The sequence below is a fragment of the Prenolepis imparis genome, unplaced genomic scaffold, assembly GCF_030444845.1.
Source record: "Prenolepis imparis isolate NDT839.2.m4 unplaced genomic scaffold, iyPreImpa1.0 SCAF_9, whole genome shotgun sequence".
NCBI classification, from domain to species: domain Eukaryota; kingdom Metazoa; phylum Arthropoda; class Insecta; order Hymenoptera; family Formicidae; genus Prenolepis; species Prenolepis imparis.
The window spans coordinates 12,178,677-12,190,916 of NW_028141167.1; the positions used below are offsets into that span (position 1 = coordinate 12,178,677).

General features: G+C 33.8%; 1 protein-coding gene across 2 annotated transcripts; it reads right to left on the bottom strand.

Moving 5' to 3' along the window:
* Nucleotides 1-4,476: 4,476 nt before the first annotated feature.
* Nucleotides 4,477-11,820, bottom strand: LOC145940685 (hemocyte protein-glutamine gamma-glutamyltransferase). 2 transcript variants are annotated; one of them, XM_083046108.1, is made up of 8 exons: nt 11,692-11,778; nt 9,926-10,403; nt 9,465-9,691; nt 8,384-8,985; nt 7,083-7,180; nt 6,569-6,859; nt 5,820-5,980; nt 4,477-5,376 (listed from the first exon to the last, which is right to left on the bottom strand). In XM_083046108.1, exons 2-8 carry the CDS (start codon nt 10,401-10,403, stop codon nt 5,092-5,094), a joined length of 2,142 nt encoding a protein of 713 aa, XP_082902234.1. In that variant the 5' UTR covers nt 11,692-11,778; the 3' UTR covers nt 4,477-5,091. The 2 variants fall into 2 exon arrangements, with proteins under 2 accessions (XP_082902234.1, XP_082902233.1); XM_083046107.1 differs by having other exon boundaries at nt 4,479-5,376; nt 9,926-10,412; nt 11,692-11,820.
* Between the last annotated feature and the right edge of the window lie 420 nt (nt 11,821-12,240).

Below are 12,240 nucleotides of genomic sequence, written 5' to 3' on the forward strand. Positions count from 1 at the left end.
ACCAGCGTACAAATTTTTTAACTTGATATACTTAAAATAATGTTGCGTCGCATAGGGTCAGCGGTAAAAAGTATCGATTTCCAATATTTTAAGACGAGCCAAAAATTCATCGATTATACATTTTAATAGTACATTTATTACAGAATCATTTGGTACCAAGCAGACTACAGCGTACAAACTTTTTCATTTGCTATACATAAATTAAGGATGCGTCGCATGGGATCAGCGGTAAAAAAGTATCGATTTCTAATATTTAAAGACGAGCCAAAAATTCATCGATTATACATTTTAATAGTACATTGATTACAGAATCTTTTGGTACCAAACAGACACCAGCGTACAAATTTTTTAACTTGATATACATAAAACAAGGTTGCGTCGCATAGGTTCAGCGGTAAAAAGTATCGATTTCCAATATTTTAAGACGAGCCAAAAATTCATCGATTATACATTTGAATAGTACATTGATTACAGAATCTTTTGGTACCAAACAGACACCAGCGTACAAATTTTTTAACTTGATATACATAAAATAATGTTGCGTCGCATAGGGTCAGCGGTAAAAAAGTATTAATTTCTAATATTTTAAGACGAGCCAAAAATTCATCGATTATACATTTTAATAGTACATTTATTACAGAATCATTTGGTACCAAGCAGACAACAGCGTATAAACTTTTTCATTTGCTATACATAAATTAAGGATGCGTCGCATTGGATCAGCGGTAAATAAGTATCGATTTCTAATATTTAAAGACGAGCCAAAAATTCATCGATTATACATTTTAATAGTACATTGATTACAGAATCATTTGGTACCAAACAGACACCAGCGTACAAATTTTTTAATACGATAATAATAAAATAAGGATGCGTCGCACAGGGTCCGCGTCAAAAAAGTATCGATTTCTAATATTTAGAGACGAGCCAAAAATTCATCGATTATACATTTTAATAGTACATTTATTACAGAATCATTTGGTACCAAGCAGACTACAGCGTACAAACTTTTTCATTTGCTATACATAAATTAAGGATGCGTCGCATGGGATCAGCGGTAAAAAAGTATCGATTTCTAATATTTAAAGACGAGCCAAAAATTCATCGATTATACATTTTAATAGTACATTGATTACAGAATCTTTTGGTACCAAACAGACACCAGCGTACAAATTTTTTAACTTGATATACATAAAACAAGGTTGCGTCGCATAGGTTCAGCGGTAAAAAGTATCGATTTCCAATATTTTAAGACGAGCCAAAAATTCATCGATTATACATTTGAATAGTACATTGATTACAGAATCTTTTGGTACCAAACAGACACCAGCGTACAAATTTTTTAACTTGATATACATAAAATAATGTTGCGTCGCATAGGGTCAGCGGTAAAAAAGTATTAATTTCTAATATTTTAAGACGAGCCAAAAATTCATCGATTATACATTTTAATAGTACATTTATTACAGAATCATTTGGTACCAAGCAGACAACAGCGTACAAACTTTTTCATTTGCTATACATAAATTAAGGATGCGTCGCATTGGATCAGCGGTAAATAAGTATCGATTTCTAATATTTAAAGACGAGCCAAAAATTCATCGATTATACATTTTAATAGTACATTGATTACAGAATCATTTGGTACCAAACAGACACCAGCGTACAAATTTTTTAATACGATAATAATAAAATAAGGATGCGTCGCACAGGGTCCGCGTCAAAAAAGTATCGATTTCTAATATTTTAAGACGAGCCAAAAATTCATCGATTATACATTATAATAGTACATTCATTACAGAATCATTTGGTACCAAGCAGACAACAGCGTACAAATTTTTTAACTTGATATACATAAAACAAGGTTGCGTCGCATAGGTTCAGCGGTAAAAAGTATCGATTTCCAATATTTTAAGACGAGCCAAAAATTCATCGCTTATACATTTGAATAGTACATTGATTACAGAATCTTTTGGTACCAAGCAGACAACAGCGTACAAATTTTTTAATACGATAATAATAAAATAAGGATGCGTCGCACAGGGTCCGCGTCAAAAAAGTATCGATTTCTAATATTTTAAGACGAGCCAAAAATTCATCGATTATACATTTTAATAGTACATTGATTACAGAATCTTTTGGTACCAAACAGACACCAGCGTACAAATTTTATAACTTGATATACATAAAATAATGTTGCGTCGCATAGGGTCAGCGATAAAAAAGTATCGATTTCTAATATTTTAAGACGAGCCAAAAATTCATCGATTATACATTTTAATAGTACATTGATTACAGAATCATTTGGTTCCAAACAGACACCAGCGTACAAATTTTTTAACTTGATATACTTAAAATAATGTTGCGTCGCATAGGGTCAGCGGTAAAAAGTATCGATTTCCAATATTTTAAGACGAGCCAAAAATTCATCGATTATACATTTTAATAGTACATTGATTACAGAATCTTTTGGTACCAAGCAGACTACAGCGTACAAACTTTTTCATTTGCTATACATAAATTAAGGATGCGTCGCATGGGATCAGCGGTAAAAAAGTATCGATTTCTAATATTTAAAGACGAGCCAAAAATTCATCGATTATACATTTTAATAGTACATTGATTACAGAATCTTTTGGTACCAAACAGACACCAGCGTACAAATTTTTTAACTTGATATACATAAAACAAGGTTGCGTCGCATAGGTTCAGCGGTAAAAAGTATCGATTTCCAATATTTTAAGACGAGCCAAAAATTCATCGATTATACATTTGAATAGTACATTGATTACAGAATCTTTTGGTACCAAACAGACACCAGCGTACAAATTTTTTATTTGATATACATAAAATAATGTTGCGTCGCATAGGGTCAGCGGTAAAAAAGTATTAATTTCTAATATTTTAAGGCGTGCCAAAAATTCATCGATTATACATTTTAATAGTACATTTATTACAGAATCATTTGGTACCAAGCAGACAACAGCGTACAAACTTTTTCATTTGCTATACATAAATTAAGGATGCGTCGCATGGGATCAGCGGTAAAAAAGTATCGATTTCTAATATTTAAAGACGAGCCAAAAATTCATCGATTATACATTTTAATAGTACATTGATTACAGAATCATTTGGTACCAAACAGACACCAGCGTACAAATTTTTGAACTTGATATACTTAAAATAATGTTGCGTCGCATAGGGTCAGCGGTAAAAAGTATCGATTTCCAATATTTTAAGACGAGCCAAAAATTCATCGATTATACATTTTAATAGTACATTGATACAGAATCATTTGGTACCAAACAGACACCAGCGTACAAATTTTTTAATACGATAATAATAAAATAAGGATGCGTCGCACAGGGTCCGCGTCAAAAAAGTATCGATTTCTAATATTTTAAGACGAGCCAAAAATTCATCGATTATACATTTTAATAGTACATTGATTACAGAATCTTTTGGTACCAAACAGACACCAGCGTACAAATGTTTTAACTTGATATACATAAAATAATATTGCGTCGCATAGGGTCAGCGGTAAAAAAGTATCGATTTCTAATATTTTTAGACGAGCCAAAAATTCATCGATTATACATTTTAATAGTACATTGATTACAGAATCATTTGGTACCAAACAGACACCAGCGTATAAATTTTTTAACTTGATATACTTAAAATAATGTTGCGTCGCATAGGGTCAGCGGTAAAAAGTATCGATTTCCAATATTTTAAGACGAGCCAAAAATTCATCGATTATACATTTTAATAGTACATTGATTACAGAATCTTTTGGTACCATGCAGACACCTGCGTACAAATTTTTTAATACGATAAACATAAAATAATGTTGCGTCGCATAGGGTCAGCGGTAAAAAAGTATTAATTTCCAATATTTTAAGACGAGCCAAAAATTCATCGATTATACATTTTAATAGTACATTTATTACAGAATCATTTGGTACCAAGCAGACAACAGCGTACAAATTTTTTCATTTGCTATACATAAATTAAGGATGCGTCGCATGGGATCAGCGGTAAAAAAGTATCGATTTCTAATATTTATAGACGAGCCAAAAATTCATCGATTATACATTTTAATAGTACATTGATTACAGAATCTTTTGGTACCAAACAGACACCAGCGTACAAATTTTATAACTTGATATACATAAAATAATGTTGCGTCGCATAGGGTCAGCGATAAAAAAGTATCGATTTCTAATATTTTAAGACGAGCCAAAAATTCATCGATTATACATTTTAATAGTACATTGATTACAGAATCATTTGGTACCAACCAGACAACAGCGTACAAATTTTTTAACTTGATATACATAAAATAAGTTTGCGTCGCATGGGATCAGCGGTAAAAAAGTATCGATTTCTAATATGTTTAGACGAGCCAAAAATTCACCGATTATACATTTTAATAGTACATTGATTACAGAATCATTTGGTACCAAACAGACACCAACGTACAAATTTTTTAACTTGATATACTTAAAATAATGTTGCGTCGCATAGGGTCAGCGGTAAAAAGTATCGATTTCCAATATTTTAAGACGAGCCAAAAATTCATCGATTATACATTTTAATAGTACATTGATTACAGAATCTTTTGGTACCATGCAGACACCAGCGTACAAATTTTTTAATACGATAAACATAAAATAATGTTGCGTCGCATAGGGTCAGCGGTAAAAAAGTATCAATTTCTAATATTTTAAGACGAGCCAAAAATTCATCGATTATACATTTTAATAGTACATTTATTACAGAATCATTTGGTACCAAGCAGACAACAGCGTACAAACTTTTTCATTTGCTATACATAAATTAAGGATGCGTTGCATGGGATCAGCGGTAAAAAAGTATCGATTTCTAATATTTAAAGACGATCCAAAAATTCATCGATTATACATTTTAATAGTACATTTATTACAGAATCATTTGGTACCAAGCAGACAACAGCGTACAAACTTTTTCATTTGCTATACATAAAATAAGGATGCGTTGCACAGGGTCCGCGTCAAAAACAATAAGCATGGCACTTGCTTTGAATTAAGGTCAGACTCGATTGATCACCATTCATTCAGCCTCAAGTACGTCAACAGTTGCGCAACCGGTGATGTCGACCAATTCCTTGGAGGTGAAAGTGGCGATGATCTTCTGCTCTCCGGGTTTTTGCGGCACGAGCTGATGTTCCACGTAAACATCCTCTTCAGGCTCGATGTCTCTGAAGGCCAGGGTCTTGTTCCTGGAGAGACCAGGTCCGGCATAATTGAACTGGCAGTTAGTCAGACTCCTCTTCAAGGGATTCTTGAAGCTCAGCGTGATGGTTGATAGTTGTCCGACAACTGGTTCACCTTCGATCTACGATATTCCAGAAGCGATTCGTAAGTGAAATTTTTTAAACACTTCGTGAAATCTTTTTGAACGATATTTATGAATATGTGAAACGTACAAGATAAATGCGATAATTATCTATTTATAGAAATAATGATATTATTAAATTTAATATATGCCGCGCCAGAGATTAAGAGATATACATATTTAAAAGATAGAATTTAAAAATATAATATTTTTAAAAACCTGCTTTATATATATGAAAAATAAAAAAAATAGTATCCGGAATTATATATATAGAAATGCAAATCAAGTCGAATATAATTAGACATATTTACAGATAGTTAATAAATTTAATAATATGCACATAATAATATTTTAGCAATAATGAAAAGCAATAATGAAAAGATATATAGCTAAAAATATTTTAAAGAGACTTCGGATACGATTCGCATTTCTTATTATTGTACCTTGACATCGATATTCGGCTTTAAAACCTGAAAATCGTCCTCGTCCGCCCAGGTTTGCCGAGTTTCCTTGACCGTGGCGATGCAATACAGTTTCATTATGCAATATTCCACCAGCTTGTCTAAGTAATCGTTCACCGTCACCGTGAGTCTCAACTGTTCGACTGTAATGAATTTAAAGAATTGCAGAACTTTGACATTAATTGCAAACGCGCAGTTTGATCGAGCTAATTATCGCAGAGAGGCTTCACAATAACGTAGCTACCGTGTAAAGCTTCACGATTCTTTCCTTATCCACTGATTAAATGCTCAATGAATCTTCATTATCTAGGAATTCCAGCGACAAAATTAGTCAAGCTCATCAATCATTTTTTCTCGATAATGCGCAGAGGCGACATTAGCGTTCATTCTTGAGCAATAAAATAATAAATGGCGCAAATTGAATGTCTTATATTCCACAATTGATCGCCTATTCTAGATACATTCATAGTTATCTCGTTCCCTTAACTTAAAATACTATCTTGTTCTTGCAATCAATCGAAGAATAAATTAACAAACATTGTTAATTGCAATCTGCTTAAACTTGTCGTAGTCCTTCAGAGAGCTTCGATTTTATTTACGATTCAAGAACTATCGACGCCTCTTCTTTTTTTATTTGTCTATCTCTAACGTTGACGCAATCTTCAAGTAGCTTCATTTGTTGCCTTTCGCCGCGAGCATTTAGAGAAAAAAAAGCGTGAAAAATATCTTACCGGCGTTCGGTTGAAGCGCGAAGTCGCCGGACGCTCTCTTCACCAGATTCGCCTTAATTCCGGTGTAATAAACGCTGCCTGCGGACAGGATGGCCTGGATGGTGCGTAACTCGTTGGACTTGTTCTTGATGTTCACTATTACGGAGAACGGTTCGCCGATGTTGACACGTTCGAGCTCTAGGAGATCGAACTCCACGTCCTCCTTCCCCGGCGAAGGCAGCGAGTAGAATCTCTTCGCCATCTCGGTGCTGCGCACCGCCCTGTACAGGGTCAGTCTCTCGACTTCGGTGCCTAAAAAGGCGGGCGAAATTAGGAAGAATAAAATATAGTTAACAGAGTCGACTATTCAACAAGTGTGATCCAGGTTTAACGCGAAATTTTTGAAACAGAGCGTTCCTTAGAAAAATTACAAAACAAGCTGCGTGAGATTTGTTCTTATTTCTTTGGCCAGCAAATGAATAATATGTCAGATGCTGAAGATGCGAGTAAAGCAGATTTGCTTGCCGTCGTTTACCTTCTTTAGCCTTGTAGAGCAACGTTATGTCCTGTCTATCCTTGTCTCCGTTAGGATCAAAGATCCATGGAGCCTTTGTCAGAATCATTCGGCCGATGCTGCAAAAATAATTCGTATTAATATTTATGAAACGTAATTAACGTGACGTGACAAGATTGTATTCTTAATTAACTATTATTATTATTAATCAGAATTAGAATTATTATTATTAATTTGTTACAATTTAATTATCTGTGTCAAAATCAGCTGTTGCTTTGAAAAGAAGAGGATGAGAAACATGAATAAATTAGATAATTATTAAGATGATATATAGATTACTAATATTATTAATTAGTAGATATATGCAAAAATATATTTCTTACTGAAACATAAGATGTACTTCTTATTGAAAACTTTTACGAGAGATGAGATACAGGCGAGAAACGTCGTAGGCGATGATAGATAATTCATTATACACAGACGATGTTTGTAACTCGAACGAGCCGACAATCGAGTTTGTCATTTATTTAACTTGCATTTATTACTTGCGCTTCGCATTAACTACGTTCGGCGGCGTAGAAATGCTTCAGCATATCGTGAAAATTATGCAAATCGCGAATAAACAGTAATTTATGACACGTCGAAGGACGCGTTGTGATTACGAATTGCAGGATCGGCAAAGACAACGCAAAAAGCTTACGTTTCGTCTTTTGATATAGTCGTCTCTTTCTTCTTCGTCTGACTCGTCATTATATATTTCACGTATCGAACTGTCATAGTTATTTCCGTCCGTACACGAAACGAATTTGTCTGTGTGGTAGATGTAGATGATCAGCGAGTGTATTATCGATGAATGAAATCATCGCAAGAGTATATCAGATGGGACACAAAAAGGTGTTTAATCATGCTGATTTCTATCCAAAAATATTAATAAAACGTTGATCTGCTAATTAAATTTTAAAATAATAATATGTTATAAAATGTAAAATAATAATATGTTATAAATAATATGTTATAATACCTTATCTGCGATTAAAATTTTTTGACAGAAATCAGCTGATAACTGTCAAAAATAATAATCGACTTTAAGGAATTATAACATATTATTATTTTAATTTTTATAACATTTTTATTTTAAAATTTAATTAACAAATTAACACCTTAATATTTTTTGATAGCAATCAGCTGATTAAAGCGTTAATTTGTTAATTAATTTTTAAAATAAGAATATTTATTTATAATCTTGCAAAATAAGCCAAAGTGTTACTCTCAATACTAAATCAATACTAAAAAAATGGAATATAACACTACTGTGTACTCACTGATACTTGTTGCAATCGATCTTGGAGTATCCTAGATCGCTCTCCGGATCTTCCTTCCATCTCATCAGATCCGCGTTGACGGACGCCACCATAAAGGTCACGTCGTAGTTGTAACCAACAGCACCCTGCTTGATAGCCTCCACCGACGCCGGTCCGCATTGATAAAAGCTCTCCGATTGTTCCTGCGGAGTGGCGTCAACGGCCTGCCAGCCTCCGTAGCCCTTGGGTAGATCCGGCCTCGCCATCCACACGTCGTTCCATACGTGGTAGTTCCAGATGGAGTCCTCGCCCATCGGATTGTTCGGATCGTACTCGAGTTCCTCGTTATTCAAGTCATAATAACGGTCTACCGATAATGAGGCGTTGGCATCGTGAGCCGACACCAAGTTGGACACCACTCGCGACGGGATTCCCAGGGCGCGACACACCGTGGTGACGACACCGGCGAAGACCCAACACTGGCCGTACTTGACCTCGTTGCCGGTCTCCCAGAACTGCTCCAGGATCGGCACACTTCCGGTCCAGGCAGCCGGAGTGGTACCGTCGTCGTACTCGCCATCCCAGCGACCGGTTATCACACCTTTATCGTCGTTGGAGTTCACCTAAAAGCGGTAAAAAACTTTATTAATTAAATATAAATCATATTGTATGTGTGATTGTGTATTCTGATTTTTAAAAATAATTGAAATTAAAGGAGAAGTTGTTTAAAACTGTAGAATAAAATATCAGAAAATACTTACTTTCAATAAAAAAATTTAAAAAAGTATGTTATGTGTTTAATAAATGAAAAATTAATAAGAAAAAATAATTTGTTGAATTTTTAAGAATGCAGAAAACAATATATTAATTACTACCTTTTATTTAAAAAAAAGAGAAATATATAAACGTGTGTTGCGCTTAAGTAAATAAAGTTTCTCTTTCTTCTTTTTTTTTTTAATTCTTATAGCAATGTATATCACAACTAATAATCTTTCAAATAAAATTTAAAGTTAGATTATATATAAATTTGACATCTATAATAGATCGATATTTATATAAACATTAAAAGAAATCTGTGAGACTAAAAAAGAACATGTCTTACGATTCTTGAGATTGCTCGAGCCATCCTGATCGGGTCACCTCTGGAAATCGCTTTGATACCAGATCTCTCGAGCAACAGCTGGCAAGCTGGTAAAACACAGGCGTCGAACTGTCCAAAGACCCATTCTCTGCCACGGGAACTACCCCATGGACCTACCCATATCTTCCCGATGTCATTAAGTATGTACTCGTCGAGCAATTGCTCGTCTTCCATAAACACCAGGTCCTCTGTATCGAATATAATTAAAATTCTATGAATTAAAGTATAACAATAGTTTGACAAATGTTTTTAATATCTAATGCTAATAACTGCGTAATTATTAACTGTTTATTCTCTCATATCTTTTTTATCTTCTATTTTGATAGGATTTGTTTTATTTATTATTAGTTAATCAATTCTAAGAAAAGTATTGATAAGATGTTTCTCCCGTGGATCTGATGGCGCTTTTAATTGCAGATTACCTTTCATCCACGGATTGAACAATAAGTAGATATCCTTGTCGTAGCTGTAAGTATTCGGCGCCTTCTTCCTGCCAAGGGTGTTGGTCTCCACGTTCAACTGCCACACTCCGACAGGACTGTCGATCGGGCTCCTCACCTCGACGGAGAGATCCATCCCCTGAGCGCCGATTAGTCGTACCCCCCAACCCTCCAGATCAGTCAGGTAAGCCTCATTGTTGGTCACCGTGTTCACCCCTCTGGTACCTCTCAGCACGTTCGGATTCGGACCGAAGCTGAAGAGCAGCCGAACTATGTCGGTCTCGTCTACGTATTCGCGGTTGAATTGTAGAGCTAGATTAAAAGGCTGTCCACGTCGGAGGACGGGGATTGCCGGATCCTGGTGAACCATCTCGAAGTTGAAGGTGCGATGGGCTTCGGCATTTTCCTTCTCGTATAAATACACTGTCTCCACCACGAGCGGATCCTCGTCGAATGACATCTGGAGAGACTAGGATAAATTTTATAAAGCGTATCTTGTACTCTTGAGAGAGGAAAGATATTAAATTATAATATATAATTTTTCAAAAAAATCTCCTCTTTTTTCGAAAGCTTTTAATCTTCAAATTTCATCAACCATAATTATAATTAATCTAAAATTTTTAATAGCATATTTATCACACATAAATAAAATAGAGGAGATATAAAAAATAGAAAATATATAAAGAGAAAGAAAATGCTCTCTTCAAAGTTAATAATTACATCAAGGATATAGATTTCATACGGAAGTAAAGCATGATTCGATGCATATCGATCAATAATTGTGCAACCTCATTCCCATTACTATAGCAAGGCTGCACCTGAATACCAAGACACGTTTCTCAGATCTCGCATGAGTAGTCCGGTCTGATCCGTCTTTGATTCACTCGGGACACATTGCGTAAAGGTGAAAAAAAATTCCGAGCACGTCCCGTAAAAGGGTTCGACCTCGATCTCTCGCTGATTCACGCGATCTTTGATCTCTCCGCGGATGAAACGCGGGATTCCACATTGGTGCGATAATATATATGCGGCGATTCTCACGTACATTCTTTATTATTCGGCTAATTAATCGTCAAGTCTTCCCGTACATTATTATATCCTTCGGTTGTAGAAACGAAACCGGTCTTCTTCGAGATAATCACCCTCATTTGAATAAATTATGTTATATAAGAAACGCGTGTTTCTCTTCGTTTTGTTTTGAAAGCGAATTATATACTCTGTGATACCGTAATCAACTTAACTTAAGGTCTTGACACTTCTTATAAGCGGATCTTACTTTGATTATTGAAAGTAACATAGCAAATAAATGCTATAAATGATCAAAGCAGAACTGAAGAGATAAAAGCAAGTTTAAAATACAAAATATAAATGCAAGTAAATGAATAGAAATATAGAATATTAAGAAAATTAAAATTCTGATTGCACTTTTACATTTTCCAACAATGTATAAAAATCAAGATTTAGATAATCTAAACAAAATAAATGTTTATAAAGGCAAATTAATTCGAAATATTCTAACAGAAAATTCATACTTTATGTATTTTTTTAAATAATTGATAAAATAATTATATAAACAATCAAATTATATATAAACAATCTTTTTTATACATTTACTAATTAATGGAACAAAGCAAGAGAAAATAATAAGTTGATAAACGGCTATGATAAAATATATATAAATTTTATAAATATTTTAAGATCACTATTAGAGAGAAATGTGAATAATTTAAAATAAAATTTAAACTAACCTTATACGGCTAAAAATTAATGAAGAAGAAATTATGGAACGCCCACGATCAACAATCGATTTACAGTTTACACCGCAAACTGACGTTCGCAAACGCATTCTGCCTCTTATATGAGCTTCCTATGGAGTAACCGCAGAATCCCCACTACAATAATAGCCTTTAGTAATAGCTTTCATATCTCCAAGTGAATGAGTCAATATGAATCCAAATTATACGTAAACCTGTGTGGCAACAAACGAAAAATTATTAATTAATTCTACCATTTAAACATTTATCTAAAATGACTCATTAAAAACATAAGCAATTTTTGAAAGCACGAAAAAATTATATTTCGACAGGATATATTTTTCACAAATTATTTTGATTAATTTTCGAATACGCGGGAAAATGTATTTCTCTACTTTCTTAAAATAAAAAAACAATTTTAAACTTAAAGAGAATATATATGACAAAAATAATTTTTCTAAATGTCAATTTTCTATTAAAATAATATTTTTTGACAGAAATCAGCTGATAACTGTCAAAAAATATTAATCGAGTTTAAAGTAC